Raw genomic sequence first — 21,439 nt, forward strand, 5'->3', positions numbered from 1 at the left:
ATGCTTTGATGTCCCCATGCATACCTCCGACCCACCCCCATCCTCCCACCCTGTCAGACTGTCATAGTAATGCTTGAATGTTTTCACTTATATACACTGTCAGCTAGCACATTTGCTTATTTCCGATCTGAGGAAGAAGGGCAACCTTCGAAAGCTAATCAAGAAATGTATTAAGTTATGTCCAATAAAAAAGGTATCATCTTATTTTCTTTTCCATGTTTTATTTTGTTTGATTTCTATTGATAACCTTAAGAGTGGACTAACACGGCTACCACACTCCTCTACAGTAGTTTACGGAAATTGGTCAGTTCATAGACCGTTTTCAGGTTACGTGGCAACGCGTTCCAGAGCTGCGTGCTCGTATAGGAAAAGGTAGATGCGTGCATTAATTTGTATTTCAGACCATTACACTTGGGAGGATGAAGATTAAGGAATATGCGAGAAGATTTTTTTGCGTTCCTGAGTGGTAGTTCTATTAGGTCTGACATGTATATGCCCAAGCAACATAAACCTTCCCAGAGTGGAGTCCCCCTCTAGGACTTGTACTGTGCCCCAGACCTTCAGCTGGCAGAGGTTCCTTCCTATTTGAATTGAGTCACGGCTCCTGCCCTGAATCATCTCTGTTACTTTTGTTTTTTTTATGGTGTCCTCTTCAGGACCAAGAAAAGTGGCTAAAAAGCTACTGAATTTGCTGCAAACAATATCAGTTCTACTAATAATATCACTTTTATAGTGCTACTGGACTCTGTATGGTATTATGTACGATATGTCCCTGGCCTGAGGGACGTGGATGCCTGAAGCAATGGGAGATTTATAAGTACTTATTGCCATACTGGGACAGACGCAACAGTACATCAAGCCCAGCATCCTGTCTCCAACAGTGGCCAATCCAGGTCACAAGTACCTGGCAAGATCCCAAAACAGTACAATGCATTTTATGCTGCTTATTCTAGAAATAAGCAATGGATTTTCCCCCAAGTCCATTTTAATAATGGTCTACGGACTTTTCCTTTAGGAAGCCGTCCAAACCTTTTTTTTTTTTTTTAACCCCGCTAAGCTAACTGCTTTTACTACGTTCTCTGGCAACGAATTCCAGAGTTTAATTACACGTTGAGTGAAGAAATATTTAGGGGTCCTTTTTCCAAGCTGTAGTAAAATGTGGCCATATCACATCTTGCGCAAGTTTTTCCCAGGCACTGAGGTTTTTTTCACTGCAGTTGGCCTTTTCTATTTTTTGCATTAATGGCCCTGTGCTAATGTTAGCTGCAGCCATTAAAAAAGTTAGTGTGTGTGAACTTACACCACCATTTTGTAGGCAGTAAGGGTTTATTCACTATTAATAGTAATATAGCTGCACTAACTGATTAGCGCAGAAACACCTGCTCTCCACCCCCAGACACGTCCCATCCAAGAAAAATGTAAAAAATATTTTTTAGCATGTGCACATTTGGCTTTTACTGCAGGATACCTGAGTGCGTCCCACACTACACCATTTTAAGCTATGTTAAGCACGCTGTAGCACTTATCACAGCTTAGTAAAAGGTCGCCAAACTGACGTATCCAATGTTACGAAGAGCATCAATTGGAGAAGCAGAAATTGGCTGGTGTTCCTGCTTTGCAGCCCATGACTCTAACGGTCTTTCTAAAGGTAAATGTTTTAAGCTTTTTCTGTATCATTTTATGTGGCCACATATTCACATCAGTTTTTACCTATTTAAGCCCATTTTCTGTAAAAATCGCTCCAGTTTTTTTCATAAGTTTCTTCTTGTTTTCAGCTTACATTTTCACCCTTAACTTTGTACTGTGCCAGTTTAAAATATAGAGTTTGTGGATCTGTTCTGCACAGATTGCTCTTGTGCTCAGCAAGTTCAGCCCTTTATCCAATTGTTTATTTTATACTAGTAAAAAAGCCCCGTTTCTGATGCAAATGAAACGGGGGCTAGCAATGTTTTCTTCTGTGTGCATGTGGGAGTGTGTGTGTCCCTGCCCTCTGGCCTCTCTCCCCTCCCCCCTCTGAGTCCTTCACTGTTACAGAGCTAGCGATTTGATTTCGTGCTCTGCTGTTTTCCTTCACTGACTGTGTTACAGAGAGGGCGGGGCAGACACTCATAGGGAAACCGGATATCTCGCCCCCTTCACACTTCCGGCTGGAGGCTTCATAGAACGTTGGTGTTGCCTTTTATATAGAGAGATAAGTGTATATTTTGTGCATGTTTTAATATTTCATTTGGGCACTTTACAATATGTTTTTCAACATATTTTTCCCAATCAGGGCTCCAGTTTACCACTATTTCCAGCCCTTTGATGATGAGAGAGATATATATGTGCATTACATTCACTGGCTATATGGTCATTTTTTTATCATTTTTCTAACAATCAACATATAGCTAGAATTCATGTTCACTCATCTTGCTGCTTCACTCACTTTTTTTTATTAATGTTTCACCTCTTAACCAGACCTCCCTTTGTTGAGGATTTGCCTTCATCAAATAGTTCTCAAAAGCATTTGGCATTAAGGTCAGTGTTACCACACTCATTATCAATTTTTTGAGTCTGCCATTTATTAATTTCTTTCGTCAATTTTCTGAATCTGCCATTAATTGATCACTCTTGTTTAATTTGTATTTATTCATGTGCAAATTGTATTTATATAAGCACACCATTTTATGCGTTTAAATATTTATTCATTGTTTGACCCCCCTTTTTTTAATATATGAGAGGATTCACTTAATTTTTATTGTGTATAAATTCACCTTTGAATGCATTTGGTTATCCATGTTTAATGTATCCAATCCACACTGTTTTCTTACTTTGTCTAGACATGAGAATTCATTTACATATTGTTATTTATTTATATGTACATCATTTTTATACAAGCACACCATTTTTTGTCTTTACATATTTTTAAATATGGAAGGTTTTATTTTATTTTTTGATTAATTTAAATGTTTTATTTTCTTTAAAATTTAATCATCCGTTTAAATTCATATTCATTCTTAAATGCATCTAATTTGTTATTAATATACATACTTTTTTATATAATAACATTTAAAATTATAAAATTAATTTTAAATATTTAAACGTATATATATGTTGTCTACTTTTATATTGTTTTTATAATTTATGTATTCAAAATTAGATTATAGACTCCTGATGCAGGCCTAACGGCCGAAACACGTTGTGTCGAGTCTTTATACCTCAATAAACATCTTTATTATTATATATCCTTTCAGTCTTTGGAATCCTTGGTCGCCCTCCCACTTTTATTTCATTTCTTGTTGTTGTCCGTGGGGTGTCTAGAGTTCTCTGCCTTCTGGCGGATATTTTTTTTCTCTAACGATTAGGCCACTTTCTCTCTGGTTGTGATTGCTTTAAATTTTCTTTCATTTCTTTTTTTTTTTATGGGATGTTACAGTTGAAGGTAATTCCTAAACACTGATAGAAGTAATCCATACGTATAGCAGCAGTGGAAAACAGAGAACATGACGGCAGGTAAAAGACCACCCCCGCCAGCGTTCAGCTCTATCACCCTTTCCTTCAGAGGTCCTCTGTGCTTGACCCTTATTTCTCAGATTCAAGATATTGTTCACCACCTGTGCATCAACCACCCCTCTCTTTAAAGAAATATTTCCTCTGATTACTGAGTCTGTTGAAAGTGGCCTGTTTCCTCTGAATGTATACCTTGGCTGGGTTTAATTATCACTGTGGTGTCTCCTCTACCTCATCTTTCTTCTGGGATATACATGTTTAGATCTGTAGGTCTGTAAACAGTAACGGAATTCAAACAGGCGTGGGATAAACATAAAGGAATCCTGTTCAGAAGGAATGGATCCTAAGGAGCTTAGCCGAGATTGGGTGGCAGAGCTGGTGGTGGGAGGTGGGGATGGTGCTGGGCAGATTTATACGGTCTGTGCCAGAGCCGGTGGTGGGAGGCGGGACTGGTGGTTGGGAGGCGGGGATAGTGCTGGGCAGACTTATACGGTCTGTGCCAGAGCCGGTGGTGGGAGGCGGGACTGGTGGTTGGGAGGCGGGGATAGTGCTGGGCAGACTTATACGGTCTGTGCCAGAGCCAGTGGTGAGAGGCAGGGATAGTGCTGGGCAGACTTATATGGTCTGTGCCAGAACCGGTGGTGGGAGGCGGGGCTGGTGGTTGGGAGGCGGGGATAGTGCTGGGCAGACTTATACGGTCTGTGCCCTGAAAAGGACAGGTACAAATCAAGGTAAGGTATACACAAAAAGTAGCACATATGAGTTTATCTTGTTGGGCAGACTGGATGGACCGTGCAGGTCTTTTTCTGCTGTCATCTACTATGTTACTATGTTACTATTCTTTTTAATGAAGACTGTTAACTATTTTAGTAGCCGCTGTGTGGACCGGCTCCATCTGGAAGAATTATTAACTTGGAGGTCATGTCCCATCTGAGTGTCAAAATATTTTATTTATCTATTTTGAAACTTGTTTTTCTTTGACTTAACAATTTCAGGTCCTGTAAGTTTCAAGCTGTGTTTTTCTTCCTTTAAATGGTTGATCTTCTTTGCTGCTGAATATTAGAGATTGTACAATTTGTACATAGCATTTACTTCTAAACAGTCTGTCACAAAACACCTAGCCACCCACCTGGGGCTAACCCTGCAGTCACTTAGAGGGTCTATCCCCAGCATAGCTCAGGTCTGCCTGTACCTGGGCATGTGCTCTACACTAGCAGCCTCCTCCCACCGACTGGGTCCCAACCGCCTCTAGGCAAGTCTCCCGCTCTCAGGTTATTCCTGGTGATTTCTAAGTTACTGGGGCCACACTCCAGGTGGTCCCTCATTTCTTAGAAAGCACTCACAGACCCAACACACAAACCAACAGAATTCTTAGTCCAGACAAGCAGAGTCAATAAACTAAAAAAAACTGTTTTATTGTCATAAAAATATTGAACAGTGAACTATAAAAACAGATGGAAAATAACAGGCAAATAGGTAGCTGAATAAGGATCAATTATAAAACTATCTAAACATTTTATCACTACCTGGATAGTGCCTGGGAAGTACAGGAAATACAGCTGCTCACAGGTTACAGAATATAACTGCTCACAGGGTCTCAGTAAAGAGGTCTTTCTCTCTCTCTACTTCCAACTGAGAATGGAGAAAAATCCAGTATTTCCAGACTGAATTTGAGCTCCTGGGCCAATCGGAGACCAGAACAACATTTTTTTTTTTTTAAGTAGCTGGTCACATCACTGCAGGTTACTTCCTCTTTGTGTTAAACCAAAGAAGGTACAGTCATTTCTCTTTAACAGCTTTAAACATAAAACATACACCAAACTAGAGAAATACACTTCATTAAATATTCTTATAATTCACATGCTGGAAAATTCACCATTTCGCCACACGGATATACTATGTCAGGGGTAGGCAACTCCGGTCCTCGAGAGCCGCAGGCAGGTCATGTTTTCAGGATATCCACAATGAATATGCAGGAGATAGATTTGCATACCATGGAGGCAGTGCTTGCAAATCTGTCTCCTGCATATTCATTGTGGATATCCTGAAAACAGTGATGTGCTGGTAAATTTTTAACAACAGGCTCTCTCCCCGGTCCACCTCGGCGCCCCCCCCCCCCCCCCCCGTCCACCTCGGCGCCCCCCATCCACCTCTACGCCTCCCCCTGTCCATCTCTGCACCCCCCCCCCAAAACAATTGCAGAGCTGGCTATACCCAGGGGCGGGGGGGGGGGGGGCCGCCAACACATTACTCTCTCCAGGAAAAAAAAATTAAATGATCCCAGGTTCCAATCTAATTCATGTTTAATATGGGATAAAATGCCATAAATAAGTAAATAAACATAAACTTTTAATGTTCAGCACCTGATTCTCAAAGTGGACATATTCCAAACACTATAATGAAAATAAAATTATTTTTTTCTACCTTTGTTGTCTGGTGACTTTGTTTCTCTGATCATGCTGGTCCAGTATCTGATTCTGCTGCTCTCTATCTGTTCCCTTGACTCTGTTTCCAAGGCTTCCTTTCCATTTATTTCTTTTCTTTCCTCCTTTCTTCTTCATTTCTGGTCCTCCGCATACTTGACTGTACAGTGGATCCAGCTTCTACCTATTTTCTCCATCCATGTGCAGTTTCTCTCCTCACTTCCTTTTCCCTCATCTAATCTCCTTCCTCTATCTTCCCTCCATGTCCAGAATTTCTCTTGCTCTCCCTGCCATCCATGTCCTGAAACTCTCCTCTCTCCCCTGCCCCTCTCTATCCATCCATACCCAGCAATTCTCTTCTCTCCCCTGCCTCCTCTGCCCATCCATGCCCAGCAATTCTCTTCTCTCCCCTGCCTCCCTCTGCCCATCCATGCCCAGCAATTCTCTCCCCTGCCCCCCCTGCCCATCCATGCCCAGCAGTTCTCCTCCCTCCCCTCCCGCTCCCATCCATGTGTAGCGATGTCCTTCGCCCCCCCCCCCCCCATCCTCCCCTGCCGCTCCCATCCGTCAGTTTCAATTACCTGCCTCGAAGCGCAGCATTATTTAAGGCCTGCCTGCTGCCCGTCTCCAGCTGCCTTCCCTGCTTGCTTCTCAGGAGTTCGGTTCGCGCCCTTAGTCCCGCCGCGGAAAAAGGAAATGACGTCAGAAGGCGGGACTAAGGGCACGAACCAAACTCCTGAGAAGCAAGCAGGGAAGGCAGCTGGAGACGGGCAGCAGGGCTTTAAATAAGGCAGCGCTTCGAGGCAGGTAATTGAAACTGATGGATGGGAGCGGCAGGGGAGGATGGGGGGGTGAAGGACATCGCTACACATGGAGGGGAGGTAAGCATGGCGCCCTCATGCCATGCTTACCTCGTGCAATGGAGCCGGCTCGCCCCGTACAACAACCGGCTCGCAAGAGCTGTCAAAATTTAACAAGCGGCTCTTGCGAGCCGGTACGAGCCGGCTCCAGCACACCACTGCCTGAAAACCTGACCTGCCTGCGGCTCTCTAGGACCGGAGTTGCCTACCCCTGTACTATGTCATCATAATACATGCAAGTTACTGTTAGTATCCAAATTTGATATCATTGCACCGGTTACCATGCTCCTTGCTAACGGGCATGCTTTCTAACTTACTGTGTAAAACCATGTTCTTGGACACCCCTCCGTTACTTCTGAGGTCTCTTTCTGACTGCTATTTGGATATTCCTTCAATCCATACTGCAAGATTTGATTCTGAGACAATGCATTTTTTTATTGTACAGCCTTATCCCTTTGAAACGCACTTCCAGCTAACCAGCTGGAATTGTCTCTTGATAAATTCAGATGTTTATTGAAAACGTATCCTTTTCCAAGGCCTTTGGTATAGATACCGATCGTGATGTAGTCGTTGGAATATGACCTGGTCGTTCTGAGGTGACTTAAACGTGCCTGCTTGTTTGCTTTCTACCTGTCTGGTTATGGTTGATTGTTATCTTTGGTACTTCTTGCCATCAGGCGTACTTGTATGATTGGGTTTTTTTTCCCCTTCTCTCCTTTTTCCTCTTTCCTGTCATATTGGGAGTTCCTTTCTATTTCAGCTCCTTTAGTTTGTACACTGCATTGCTATGTACCCACGAAATGCGATAAAGCAAGATTAACAAACCATAAAGAATAATTCAAAGTACAATACAGGGCCAAATTTAAAACTTTTGTCCAGTGGTGTGCTGGTAAATTTTTAACAACAGGCTCTCCCCAGTCCACCTCGGTGCCCCCCCCCCCCCCCCATCCACCACTGCGCCCCCCGTCCACCTCGGCGCCCCCCCAAAATTGCAGAGCTGGGTATAGCCGGGGGGGGGGGGGGGGGGGCAATGCATTACTCTCTCCAGGAAAAAAATTTAAATGATCCCAGGTTCCAATCTAATTCACGTTTAATGTGGGATAAAATGCCATAAATAAGTAAATAAATATAAACTTTTAATGTTGAGCACCTGATTCTCAAAGTGAACATATTCCAAACACTATAATGAAAATAAAATGATTTTTTTTCTACCTTTGTTGTCTGGTGACTGTTTTTCTGATCATGCTGGCCCAGTATCCGATTCTGCTGCTATCTGTCCTCTTAACTCCATTTCCAGTGCTTCCTTTCCATTTATTTCTTTCCTCCTTTCTTCTTCATTTCTGGTCCTCAGCTTCTGCCTATTTTCTTCATCCATGTGCAGTTTTTCTCCTCTCTTCCTTTCCCTCATCTCATCTCCTTCCTCACTCTTCTCTCCCCTCCATCCATGTCCAGCATTTCTTCTCTCTCCCCTCCTCTCCCCAGCCCTGCATGCACCCATGTCCAGCAGTGACCCTCCACTCCCCTGCCCTGCATGCACCCATACCCAGCGACCCTCCTCTGCCCTGCATGCACCCAGATGTCCAGCAGTGACCCTCCTCTCCCCTGCATGCACCCATGTCCAGCAGTGACCCTCCACTCCCCTGCCCTGCATGCACCCATACCCAGTGACCCTCCTCTGCCCTGCATGCACCCAGATGTCCAGCAGTGACCCTCCTCTCCCCTGCATGCACCCATGTCCAGCAGTGACCCTCCTCTCCCCTGCATGCACCCATGTCCAGCAGTGACCCTCCACTCCCCTGCCCTGCATGCACCCATACCCAGCGACCCTCCTCTGCCCTGCATGCACCCAGATGTCCAGCAGTGACCCTCCTCTGCCCTGCATGCACCCAGATGTCCAGCAGTGACCCTCCTCTCCCCTGCATGCACCCATGTCCAGCAGTGACCCTCCACTCCCCTGCCCTGCATGCACCCATACCCAGCGACCCTCCTCTGCCCTGCATGCACCCATGTCCAACAGTGACCCTCCTTTCCCCTGCCCTGCATGCACCCATGTCTAGCAGTGTACCCTCCTCTCCCCTGCCCTGCATGCACCCATACCCAGGAACCCCCTCCATCCACCCATGCCCAGCAGCGACTCCCTTTTCCCCCCTGCCACCCCCTCCCGAGTTGTTTCGTGAATTCTTCTCCTCCCTCCCACCCTCCCTCCCGATCCGGTCCCTCACCGCCCGCTTGTTTTTTGAATTCTTCGGGGCAGGCAGTCTTGCCTGCCCGCTTCCAGCGCCGACTGTCCTCCCTTGCCGACTCGCACTTCAAAATGGCCGCCGAGACTTCAGCCGTAGTCTCGCAAGGCCGCCTCTGGAAGTCTCGGCGGCCATTTTTAAAGGGCGAATCGGCAAGGGAGGACAGTCAGCGCTGGAAGCGGGCAGGCAAGACTGCCTGCCCCGAAGAATTCACGAAACAAGCGGGCGGTGAGGTGGATCCGGAGGGAGGGAGGAGGCAGGGAGGAGAGCCAGAGCCGGCTCGCTATTTTCAACAACCGGCTCGCAAGCCGGAAGAAAATTTAACAACCGGCTCTTGCGAGCCGGTGCGAGCCGGCTCCAGCACACCACTGCTTTTGTCTGATCTTCAAGGCCCTGAAAGGAAATGGCCCTGAGTACCTGAGAATGATCTTCCACACATCGCCAAGGACACTAAGGTCCTCCTAAGGACTTTCACTAACCACACCCTCTCCAAAAGACATTACACGATGTGATACCCGCAAGCGAGCCTTCTGTGGAGTAGCCCGCACACTCTGGAATGCATTGCCAGAAAGGCTCTGCTTAACACAAGACTACCTCTACTTCAGGAAGTAGGTGAAAGCTTGGCTCTTCAACCAGGCCTTTAATGGAAGAAGTAACTAACTTGTTAGTCTCACTCACACACACAAGGATTGACTCGGGCTGCACATACTGCAGCGGGACATGTTTATCCACTCCTACCCTAGCTGAAATTATATTTAACCATCTCTCTGACCTCACGTGCAACTTTCTTCAAATCAATCACCTTACTTTCTAACTATTCTTACTCTCTTAACCTACCTATATGTTCAATCTTTGCTTATACCCTGCACTGTCAATTAAAATGTCATTGTAAGTAGTAGAATATGCCATACTTTGTATTGTTATTTGAATATTTTTACTGCTGTAATTGCCTATTGCTCATGTTTGATCTATTCTTACTGTACACTGCCTTGAGTGAGTTCCTTCAAAAAGGCGGTAAATAAATCCTAATAAATAAATAAATAAAGCACTGATCGGCAATTAGAGGATGAAAAGCAGGGAATGGTGCCCATCTTCCCTGAAGTAATGGCGATGGCTCTGTAACAATATCCTGCAGAATGCATTCTGTGGAATCTTTTCACTTCCTCTGCTTATCAGAATCGGCTCTGGGATCCTGGAGAAAACTTTCCAGTTTAATAGAGGAGGAGGGGGAAGAGGCTGCTTTCTTCTGGCTTCCTGTGCTGATGGTGAATGTCACAAAGTCTTGCGGAGCTGCAGTTCTGTAAAGAAAGAAGAAAATGTACCTAACCCTGTTGCACGCATCCAATGTTCACCATTCTAGATCACCACCAATACTTGAGCAATTCTTTTCCTTTAGCGGTTCTGACAGCAAGATGTGTTTTCAAAATTGTAGGAATCTATGCTAAATATCAGTAACTGACTGTTGTTTGGTAATTTAAATGTTACTGAAACATACAGGATGCAAATGGAATAGATAAGGTTCAGTACTGTATCATTAAGAGTTCTCAGTTTGGAATCCAGTTTAAGAAAATAATCCTTCCCAGTTCCAAACATCTCATCAGCTTAAGTCTGGGTCAATTATATTGGCATCCTAACAGTCTCTTTCCTTTGAAGTTCTTCAGCACATTCTAGCCGTGATTACCTCTAGGTTGTCAAGGCATATCACCTTTAAAGGATATATCTGTTCCCCTTTAACCTTACTCTCGAGACCCAAGTAAACTCAGTAACAAAGAAAATGTTCTATTCAATGTGGAAGCTCGAACGATTAAAACCTTTCTTCACCAAGAGCAACTTTTCGATACCTAATACAATCAATGGTCCTAAGCCATGCAGATTATTGCAACGGAATCTACGCGGGCTGCAAAGAACGACTCATTAAAAAAAACTCCAGACCGCCCAAAATACAGCAGCCAGGCTGATATTCAGCAAAACACGCTTCGAAAGTGCCAAACCCCTCTGAGAAAAGTTGCATTGGCTCCCAATCAAAGAACGGATCATCTTCAAAATCTGCACCTTAGTCCAGAAAATCATATACGGCGTAGTCCCAGGATACATGATAGACCTTATAGATCTACCAATGAGAAACAAAGTCAGATCGTCAAGATCCTACCTAAACCTACACTACCCAAATTGCAAAGGACTGAAATACAAAACAACTTACGCAGCCAGCTTCTCCTACATAAGCGCACAACTATGGAATGGGCTCCCAAAAGCTGTGAAAGCAATCCACGACCACTAGAACTTCAGGATATCACTAAAAACCAACCTCTTCAAAAAGGCCTACCCCAACGACCCCACGTAACCCTCTTCACCTACCAACACGGCATGACTATGATCGAACAGGACATCACGCAATCTTCATCCATTCCGACCCTCCACTTATACCTCATACGATCACTATACAACTTTGTGTTTGTTATCCACCGACTGGGCAAACGCCTTTGACGGTACTATGTAAGCCACATTGAGCCTGCAAATAGGTGGGAAAATGTGGGGTACAAATGCAAGAAATAAATAAATATCAATTTAGGTAGTCAAACTTTAACCAATAAGAAACAAAGTCAGATCGTCAAGATCCTACCTAAACCTACACTACCCAAATTGCAAAGGACTGAAATACAAAACAACTTACGCAGCCAGCTTCTCCTACATAAGCGCACAACTATGGAATGGGCTCCCAAAAGCTGTGAAAACAATCCACGACCACCTTAACTTCAGGAAATCACCAAAAACCAACCTGTTCAAAAAGGCATACCCTACCGACCCAACATAAATGCCTATGCTCTACAACACAGCAAAGCCAAAGCTCGTAATGGACATTATATAACCTCTCCTCTCTTCGACCACAACATCACCATGTATTTGTTTCTCTACCGAACTTGGCGAATGCCTTTACGGTACTATGTCAGCCACGTTGAGCCTGCAAATAGGTGGGAAAATGTGGGATACAAATGTAACAAATAAATAAATATCAATTTAGGTAGTCAAACTTTAACCAATAAGAACAAAGTCAGATCCTACCTAAACCTACACTACCCAAATTGCAAAGGACTGAAATACAAAACAACTTACGCATCCGGCTTCTCCTACATAAGCGCAAAACTATGGAATGAACTCCCAAAAGCTGTGAAAACAATCCACGACCACCTGAACTTCAGGAAATCACTAAAAACCAACCTCTTCAAAATGGCCTACCCCAGCAACCCCACATAAACCTCTTCACCCAGCAACACAGCATGACTATAATCGTACTGGACAACACACAATCTTCATCCCTTCCGACCCTCCACTTATTATTCATACGATCACTATACAACCTTGTATCTGTTATCAACCGACTGGACAAACGCCTTTGACGGTACTATGTAAGCCACATTGAGCCTGCAAACAGGTGGAAAAATGTGGGTTACAAATGCAATAAATAAATAAGAGGAACACCACTTTTGGGGAAAGATTTTGGTTTTCTTTGGTAGTTTGTGGGATAAAAGAGGTTGTCTGAAAACCCCACACCCTCTCCCCCTGTGAATCATTGATTTGCATCTCCATGGGCTAGATCTAGTGGAGAGGGAAGATCTCTCTTTATTTCCCTGTATTTAGGGCTGTTGAGGAGCAGAGAGAAGAATATTCTTGAAAAGCTGTAATTTACAGATAACTTCTCACCTAATGTGCTCTCCACTCTCACTCCCCGCAGTAAAAGTCCAAAAAGCTAAAATCACTCTAGTAAAATGGTTAACATATTATTTACAGGGGGGGATTTACAAGGAATTTGTTCATCCTTTTCTTCACAGATATACAACAGGCAGATAAAAAGAAAAATATAAGACACAAAATTAAAGTCTGGATCCTTGACTCGGGACCCTTTGACTAAACAGCGCTGAAATCTGTGCTGGGGGGGGGATTCCATATATGGCACCTAAAAATTCCATGCAGAAAACACTTCCACCTATTCTATAAGATTTAGGCACAGTATATAATAGAATATGCTTAGGCAGAAATCGTAGTGTCTAAATCTATGCGCCTACTTTTACACCAGCAAAAAAATGGCATAAATCCCAGGGTGTAGATTTAACAAACTATTTATACATTGACTGTGTTCTGATCTATCCCCCCTGATACTCAATATAGGTTTCACGCTATCAGAAGGGATCTCCTGTTGTGAGCCCAGTGCTTTAATGTGGCTGGTAAGAGCTTTAAGAATTTGTTATTTTTTATGGTTGTATGAGGTTGATGATGTGTTTAGTGATATTATATATCTGTATGTAGGATCTCCTGAAGAAGTTATAATGAAACATGGCCTGTGTTGAGATCTGTGGATATACAGTGGTGGAAATAAGTATTTGATCCCTTGCTGATTTTGTAAGTTTGCCCACTGACAAAGACATGAGCAGCCCATAATTGAAGGGTAGGTTATTGGTAACAGTGAGAGATAGCACATCACAAATTAAATCCGGAAAATCACATTGTGGAAAGTATATGAATTTATTTGCATTCTGCAGAGGGAAATAAGTATTTAATCCCTCTGGCAAACAAGACCTAATACTTGGTGGCAAAACCCTTGTTGGCAAGCACAGCGGTCAGACGTCTTCTGTAGTTGATGATGAGGTTTGCACACATGTCAGGAGGAATTTTGGTCCACTCCTCTTTGCAGATCATCTCTAAATCATTAAGAGTTCTGGGCTGTCGCTTGGCAACTCGCAGCTTCAGCTCCCTCCATAAGTTTTCAATGGGATTAAGGTCTGGTGACTGGCTAGGCCACTCCATGACCCTAATGTGCTTCTTCCTGAGCCACTCCTTTGTTGCCTTGGCTGTATGTTTTGGGTCATTGTCGTGCTGGAAGACCCAGCCACGACCCATTTTTAAGGCCCTGGCGGAGGGAAGGAGGTTGTCACTCAGAATTGTACGGTACATGGCCCCATCCATTCTCCCATTGATGCGGTGAAGTAGTCCTGTGCCCTTAGCAGAGAAACACCCCCAAAACATAACATTTCCACCTCCATGCTTGACAGTGGGGACGGTGTTCTTTGGGTCATAGGCAGCATTTCTCTTCCTCCAAACACGGCGAGTTGAGTTCATGCCAAAGAGCTCAATTTTTGTCTCATCTGACCACAGCACCTTCTCCCAATCACTCTCGGCATCATCCAGGTGTTCACTGGCAAACTTCAGACGGGCCGTCACATGTGCCTTCCGGAGCAGGGGGACCTTGCGGGCACTGCAGGATTGCAATCCGTTATGTCGTAATGTGTTACCAATGGTTTTCGTGGTGACAGTGGTCCCAGCTGCCTTGAGATCATTGACAAGTTCCCCCCTTGTAGTTGTAGGCTGATTTCTAACCTTCCTCATGATCAGGATACCCCACGAGGTGAGATTTTGCGTGGAGCCCCAGATCTTTGTCGATTGACAGTCATTTGTACTTCTTCCATTTTCTTACTATGGCACCAACAGTTGTCTCCTTCTCGCCCAGCGTCTTACTGATGGTTTTGTAGCCCATTCCAGCCTTGTGCAGGTGTATGATCTTGTCCCTGACATCCTTAGACAGCTCCTTGCTCTTGGCCATTTTGTAGAGGTTAGAGTCTGACTGATTCACTGAGTCTGTGGACAGGTGTCTTTCATACAGGTGACCATTGCCGACAGCTGTCTGTCATGCAGGTAACGAGTTGATTTGGAGCATCTACCTGGTCTGTAGGGGCCAGATCTCTTACTGGTTGGTGGGGGATCAAATACTTATTTCCCTCTGCAGAATGCAAATAAATTCATATACTTTCCACAATGTGATTTTCCGGATTTAATTTGTGATGTGCTATCTCTCACTGTTACCAATAACCTACCCTTCAATTATGGGCTGCTCATGTCTTTGTCAGTGGGCAAACTTACAAAATCAGCAAGGGATCAAATACTTATTTCCACCACTGTATGTATGAATGTGGATTGGAATTGAAAATCGCTGAGAAGGAAATTTGATATAAGGATCCGGTTTGAGTGGAGTCATTTGCTTCAGTAGAAGATTGACCCACCTCGAAGATGTTTTGAACTTCCATTTTGGATTCTTTTTTCTGTTTATCAACGGACTAGTGTTTGATACTCATTAATGAACTTCATGATGGAACTTTTTACATTTCTTCGTTTGGAATGAAGATAAGATAAGTCATCTGATTTTTATAATGATACATCTTTCTAATTGGTCATGAAAATTTGAAATGAACTATATTGAGTATCAGGGGGGATAGATCAGAACACAGTCAATGTATAAATAGTTTGTTAAATATTAACCAGTGATTATGTTTGATTTGAATAAAGCAATGTGTTTGTAATAATGTTTATTTTTGCTATTGATAAAAGATGATTGGGTCATAATAAAGTGGCAGATAACTAGACTGACCAATAATTAAGAAATTTAACCTGTGTTAGTATATTAAGGGTGTAGATTTAGGCGCAGAGGGCCATTTTCTATAACAGTGAGCGTAAATCTTAGAATGCCCGTTTCCTCGCCTATAACCATGCCCTCTTTTGCCTGTTAGAAGTTAGGCACACTGCGTTATAGAATGCGCTTAGCGAGTTGTGCGCTTAAATTCTAATTTTTGCCTGTGCGTATTAGGCGTACTGTGTTACAGAATACGCTTAGTGAGTTGTATGCGTAAATTCTAATTATTGTCAATTAGTGCTCATTATTGCTTTTTAAGTGCTCTTAACAAATGCTGATTAGCTTGTTTAGTCAATAAAGTTACACGTGTTGTTATAGAATATGCTTGGATTTCAGCGTGGAACTCTAGGTGCGCTAGATAGAATCCGGGGATTAGCATGTTCTAACATGGGACTTTTCCATGTGCTTAGCCCAGATTTACCACAGTTTATTTTGAAAGCCTTTTTCTTTTTAGGTCAAGCACTAATGTTACCATTGCAAAAAAATGTATGTGGGAGCATTTACCATCCTCTATTAAGGAGGTGCTACGTGCCCCCAGGGGTGTAGCTAGGTGGGGCCGTGGGGGCATGGGCCCCCACAGATTTAGCCCTGGCCCCCTCTATTTTTTACTCCTCCCCCACCCTCCGCCGCCAACCCTCTGCCGCCAGGTACCTTTGCTGACTCCGCCAGCCAAAGTCCTCTTCAGCGCCAGTCTCCGGCGCGTTCACTGATCTGTTTCTGTGAGTCTTGACTCCTGACGTCCTGCACGTAGGAACGTGCAGGACGTCAGGAGTCAGGACTCACAGAAACAGATCAGCGGCGGAGGTGGGGGGCAAAAGTGGTGGGGGAGGGGCTAAAATGTGCCCCCTCACCTCGGGCTCTGGACCCTCCTACTGCTGAGGTCTGGCTATGCCCCTGGTGCCCCCATGTACAGAGCTGTGTACATCTAGTGGTACTATAGAAATGATATGTAGCAGCAGTAGTAGTAGTTAACTCCGCATTGCCCGAGTTGCATGCACTAATCAGAACATAAGGTTTAAAAAAAAATAGCTAGCCCCTCCCTCTATGCTTTCAGCCAGTGACCTGATGGTTTCCTAGCAGTGTGGCACATTTGGGATTCTGGCACAACACTTCAAATTGGGAGCTCTGAGTTAATGGTTAAGCTTCTGGGGATTTCCTGAATCCCTCCAAGGCTCTGACCCCACACCAAACATTTCTCAGTAATTTGCATATGTTACATCGATTAGTCTGAATACCTGAACTTAAAATCATGGGGTAGACAGTGGCCCATCAGGTAGTCACTCCGGGTTTTCACTATTTGCTTTAGAAGGTCCTTTATTGACTTGCTGTAGCCATTGAAAATGTAGTTAGCAAACAGTAGCTTTCCCTGAATATACATCTGCCGGAGTAGAGGAGAGAAAATCATTCAACGATGAATAAATTTGGTCTTTTTCATTCACTCCCTACTCCCACCGCCCAGATGTCCCTTTAGCAGGGTGGCTTTATTGCTGCTGATTTTCCCATGCAGAAAAATTCTTACTATATCAGGAGTAACCCTTTGTACTAAAGGGCAGCACAGCTTATTACATCAGCAGCAAAGAACAAACTTAAACCTGTGCGCAATTTGTTGTACGACATTTATACAAATGTCTGAAAAGGGAAGAGTCACTTTCTGACCAAGATCCAGGAGTAATAGAATGCAACAGTCCCATAGTCCCAGCTTCTTTTCAAGTAGTATATAACGTATAATTCACTTCATTATCCATTTAAAAACTCATGCAGTGCAGTCCTGCATCTCATAACAAATCTTATGACATTTCTGCAGTTGTGATTTTACCGTCATTAAAGTATAACTTACATTCTGCCCCCACAGCTTGCCTGTGCATGTTTAGATTCAGTTTGTATTGTACTGACAGTAAGCTAATGTAAGCAGCTTTCTGCTAGGTTCCTGTAATTTCTGTTTTTGTAGGTTACATGTTTAGGGATACCATATTTGCTCCCCCCCACTAAAAAAAAAGAGGATACATGCCCGCCCCCCTGCCACACCCATCACATCCTGCCCTGCCCCCTGTCACACCCCACCCTGCCCCTGTCACTCCCCGCCCCATCCCGTCACTCCCCCCCCTAAGGATGTCCTATTCTCCCCTCCCCTCCTTTACCTTACCATAGTGACCTGGTGGTCTAGTGACCTATTTGGGGCAGGAAAGAGCCCCCTCTTTCCTACCCGGCACAGCTGCAGACTGTCTTGCTGCCTCCCATCCCAGCACCAATTCAAAATGGCTGCCGAGAGTTCAAGCAGTGACCTTGCAAGACTTCTGTGGAAGTCTCGCGTGAACAATGGAATTACCAACTGGGGCACGCGTTAGCTGGGCGGTAGTTTCAAATTGACACACATTTAGGGTTACCATATGTCCGGTTTTACCCGGACATGTCCTCTTTTTGAGGACATGGCCAGGCAACCGGGCGGGTTTTGCCAGCCTGCCCATTTGTCTGGATTTCCGGACAAACGGGCAGGCTGGCTGGCGGGCGGGCGGGCCTAGTGGTGTCCTATCCTAGTCCCCTCCCATTACTTTACTATACTGTCCTGGTGGTCTAGTGACCTCTTCGGGGCAGGAAAGAGCCACCCTCTTTTCTGCCCGGAGCGCTGCCCTGCATACTGTTGCTTCCTGACGGTCCCGGCGCCATTTCAAAATGGCTGCCAAGAGTCGAAACGACCTTGTGAGACTTGAAGTCTCACGAGGCCACGTCAACTCTCGGCAGCTATTTTGAATCAGCACCGGGACTGTCAGCATTGCAGGCAACAGTATGCAGGGCAGTGCCCCGAAGAGGTCACTAGACCACCAGGGCAGTACGGTAAGGGGAGGGGCGGATAGGACACCCTTAGGGGGGTGTGATGGGGGCGGGTTGTGTGAAAGGGGTGGGGCGGTATGTGTGTGACAGGAGGAGGGGCGGGGCATGTGTCCTCTTTTTGGAGGGAGCAAATATGGTAAGCCTACACACGTTGGATTTGCATAGGCGCCTATGTGATTTAGTAAAGGGGCCCCTAAGAGACTGAGCCTTCTCCTTGGATGTCAGACTAATTTGTTTTGTTTTGTTTTTACTGCTGTAGAAAAACACACTGTGAGAACTGCACAACATAAACCATTCAAATATTAGCAATCCTCACCTTTAACGGTTAATGCTGTTTACTGCCCAAAGCAGTCCATCTAATGCCGAAAAAGTTACAGCCTATTGATTTCAGTTGGCTTCTTTGACACCCCGATTTGGCACGATAAATACAGAGCTCTTAATTCAGTGCACTTCAGGGTTTTTTTAATGCAAATTCTTAAGCATGGGATGCAGTTTTTGCTTTATGGGCTGCTGATGCACCATTAGAGTCTGTGGGAACCTTTCCTATAAAACCCAAATTGCTTGGAGGAGGTTGTGGGAAGCAGCTCTATATACAAAGCAAATGTGCCAACTGGGTCACAGCCCAAGTAATTGGTGATTGTGGCTACTGGGGGTGGAGGGCTCTATAATTGTCAAATGTTATGTATAAACACTAGGTCTCTCTCCAGATCAGGTGATAGGGCTGATTCAAGCTTTTTTTTTTTTTTTTTTGGGGGGGGGGGGGGGGGAGGAGTGGAGGAGTGGCCTAGTGGTTAGGGTGGTGGACTTTGGTCCTGGGGAACTGAGGAACTGAGTTCAAATCCTACTTCAGGCACAGGCAGCTCCATGTGACTCTGGCCAAGTCACTTAACCCTCCATTGCCCCATGTAAGCCGCATTGAGCCTGCCATGAGTGGGAAAGCGCAGGGTACAAATGTAACAAAAGTAAAATAGATACTATTGGAGATTCTACTTGGAATGTTGCTACTATTGGAGATTCTACATGGAATGTTGCTATTCCACTAGCAACATTCCATGTAGAAGGCTGCGCAGGCTTCTGTTTCTGTGAGTCTGACGTCCTGCACGTACGTGCAGGACGTCAGACTCACAGAAGCAGAAGCCTGTGCGGCCACATTGGTGAACTGCAAGGGCCGACTTCTACATGGAATGTTGCTAGTGGAATAGCAACATTCCATGTAGAATCTCAAATAGTAGCAACAGTGGAGGAGTGGCCTAGTGGTTAGGGTGGTGGACTTTGGTCCTGGGGAACTGAGTTCAATTTCCACTTCAGGCACAGGCAGCTCCTTGTGACTCTGGGCAAGTCACTTAACCCTCCATTGCCCCATGTAAGCCACATTGAGCCTGCCATGAGTGGGAAAGCGCGGGGTACAAATGTAACAAAATAAAATAGATACTATTGGAGATTCTACATGGAATGTTGCTACTATTGGAGATTCTACATGGAATGTTGCTATTCCACTAGCAACATTCCATGTAGAAGGCTGCGCAGGCTTCTGTTTCTGTGAGTCTGACGTCCTGCACATACGTGCAGGCCATCAGACTCACAGAAGCAGAAGCCTGCGCGGCCACATTGGTGATCTGCAAGGGCCGACTTCTACATGGAATGTTGGAACATTCCATGTAGAATCTCAAATAGTAGCAACAGTGGAGGAGTGGCCTAGTGGTTAGGGTGGTGGACTTTGGTCCTGAGGAACTGAGTTCAATTCCCACTTCAGGCACAGACAGCTCCTTGTGACTCTGGGCAAGTCACTTAACCCTCCATTGCCCCATGTAAGCCGCATTGAGCCTGCCATGAGTGGGAAAGCGCAGGGTACAAATGAAACAAAAAAAAAACATGACATCTCCTTCCAGCAAGCTTTGCTGTACAAAGGATGTGACCCCACCAAAAGTTTAATCTTATCTTAAAGGGCTTAAATTTTTTTTTTTAATTAGGATTTATTTACCGCCTTTTTGAAGGAATTCACTCAAGGCAGTGTACAGTAAGAATAGATCAAGCATGAGCAATAGACAATTACAGCAGTAAAAATATTCAAAAACAATATTTATTTATTTGTTGCATTTGTATCCCACATTTTCCCACCTATTTGCAGGCTCAATGTGGCTTATATTATGCCGTAATGGCGATCGTCATTTCCGGAATAAGAAATACAAAGTGGTATTGCATTAATGTTCATTAGTGACAAAGTAAATGAAGAAGTCAGGTAAAGAGAGTTCGGTATTTGTCCAGTTCTGGTATAAGTTTCATTGTCTGGTATTTAGAATGGATCATTGTAGAATGCCTTTTTGAACAGGTTGGTTTTTAGTGATTTTCGAAAGTTTGTTAGGTCGTGCATTGTTTTTATGGCGTTTGGTAGTGCATTCCGTAGTTGCGTGCTTATGTAGGAGAAGCTGGACGCAAATGTTGATTTATATTTTAGTCCTTTGCAGCTGGGGTAGTGGAGATTCAGGAATGTACGTGCTGATCTTTTAGTGTTCCTGGTTGGTAAGTCTATGAGGTCTGACATGTAGACCGGGGCCTCGCCGTGAATGATTTCATGAACCAGGGTGAGGAGTGTGGTAGCCGTGTTAGTCCACTCTTAAGGTTATCAATAGAAATCAAACAAAATAAAACATGGAAAAGAAAATAAGATGATACCTTTTCTATTGGACATAACTTAATATATTTCTTGATTAGCTTTCAAAGGTTGCCCTTCTTCGTCAGATCGAAAAACAAACAAATGTGACGAAGAAGAGCAACCTTTGAAAGCTAATCAAGAAATGTATTAAGTTATGTCAATAAAAAAGGTATCATCTTATTTTCTTTTCCATGTTTTATTTTGTTTGATTTCTATTGATGAACCAGGGTGCAAATTTTGAACGCAATACGTTCTTTAAGTGGGAGCCAGTGTAGTTTTTCTCTTAGGGGTTTGGCGCTTTCGTATTTCGTTTTTCCAAATATGAGCCTGGCTGCTGTGTTTTGGGCAGTTTGGAGTTTCTTAATGTATGGCATGGTATACTATTTAAGATAAAACAAAAAGGAGGTAAAAAACCCTCACGAAACCGTGAGATATGGAGAAATACAATTGCAAACGTCTCTTTGGAGAGGAGTATAACAAGCCTGTTC

The 21,439-nt window shown here is 44.2% G+C and overlaps 1 protein-coding gene across 1 annotated transcript in view; it reads right to left on the reverse strand.

Moving 5' to 3' along the window:
- Positions 1-10,008: 10,008 nt before the first annotated feature.
- Positions 10,009-21,439, reverse strand: part of LOC115477784 (uncharacterized protein C3orf20-like) — a 49,231-nt gene continuing 37,800 nt past the window's right edge. Inside the window, exons 9-10 of the mRNA XM_030214864.1 lie at positions 16,705-16,847; positions 10,009-10,310 (exon numbers count right to left, since the gene is read on the reverse strand). Of these exons, the coding sequence (XP_030070724.1) occupies positions 10,169-10,310; positions 16,705-16,847 (285 nt within the window). The 3' untranslated portion in view covers positions 10,009-10,168. The remainder of the gene's footprint in view (positions 10,311-16,704; positions 16,848-21,439) is intronic.

Source organism: Microcaecilia unicolor, chromosome 9 (genome assembly GCF_901765095.1).
Source record: "Microcaecilia unicolor chromosome 9, aMicUni1.1, whole genome shotgun sequence".
Taxonomy (NCBI): Eukaryota; Metazoa; Chordata; class Amphibia; order Gymnophiona; family Siphonopidae; genus Microcaecilia; species Microcaecilia unicolor.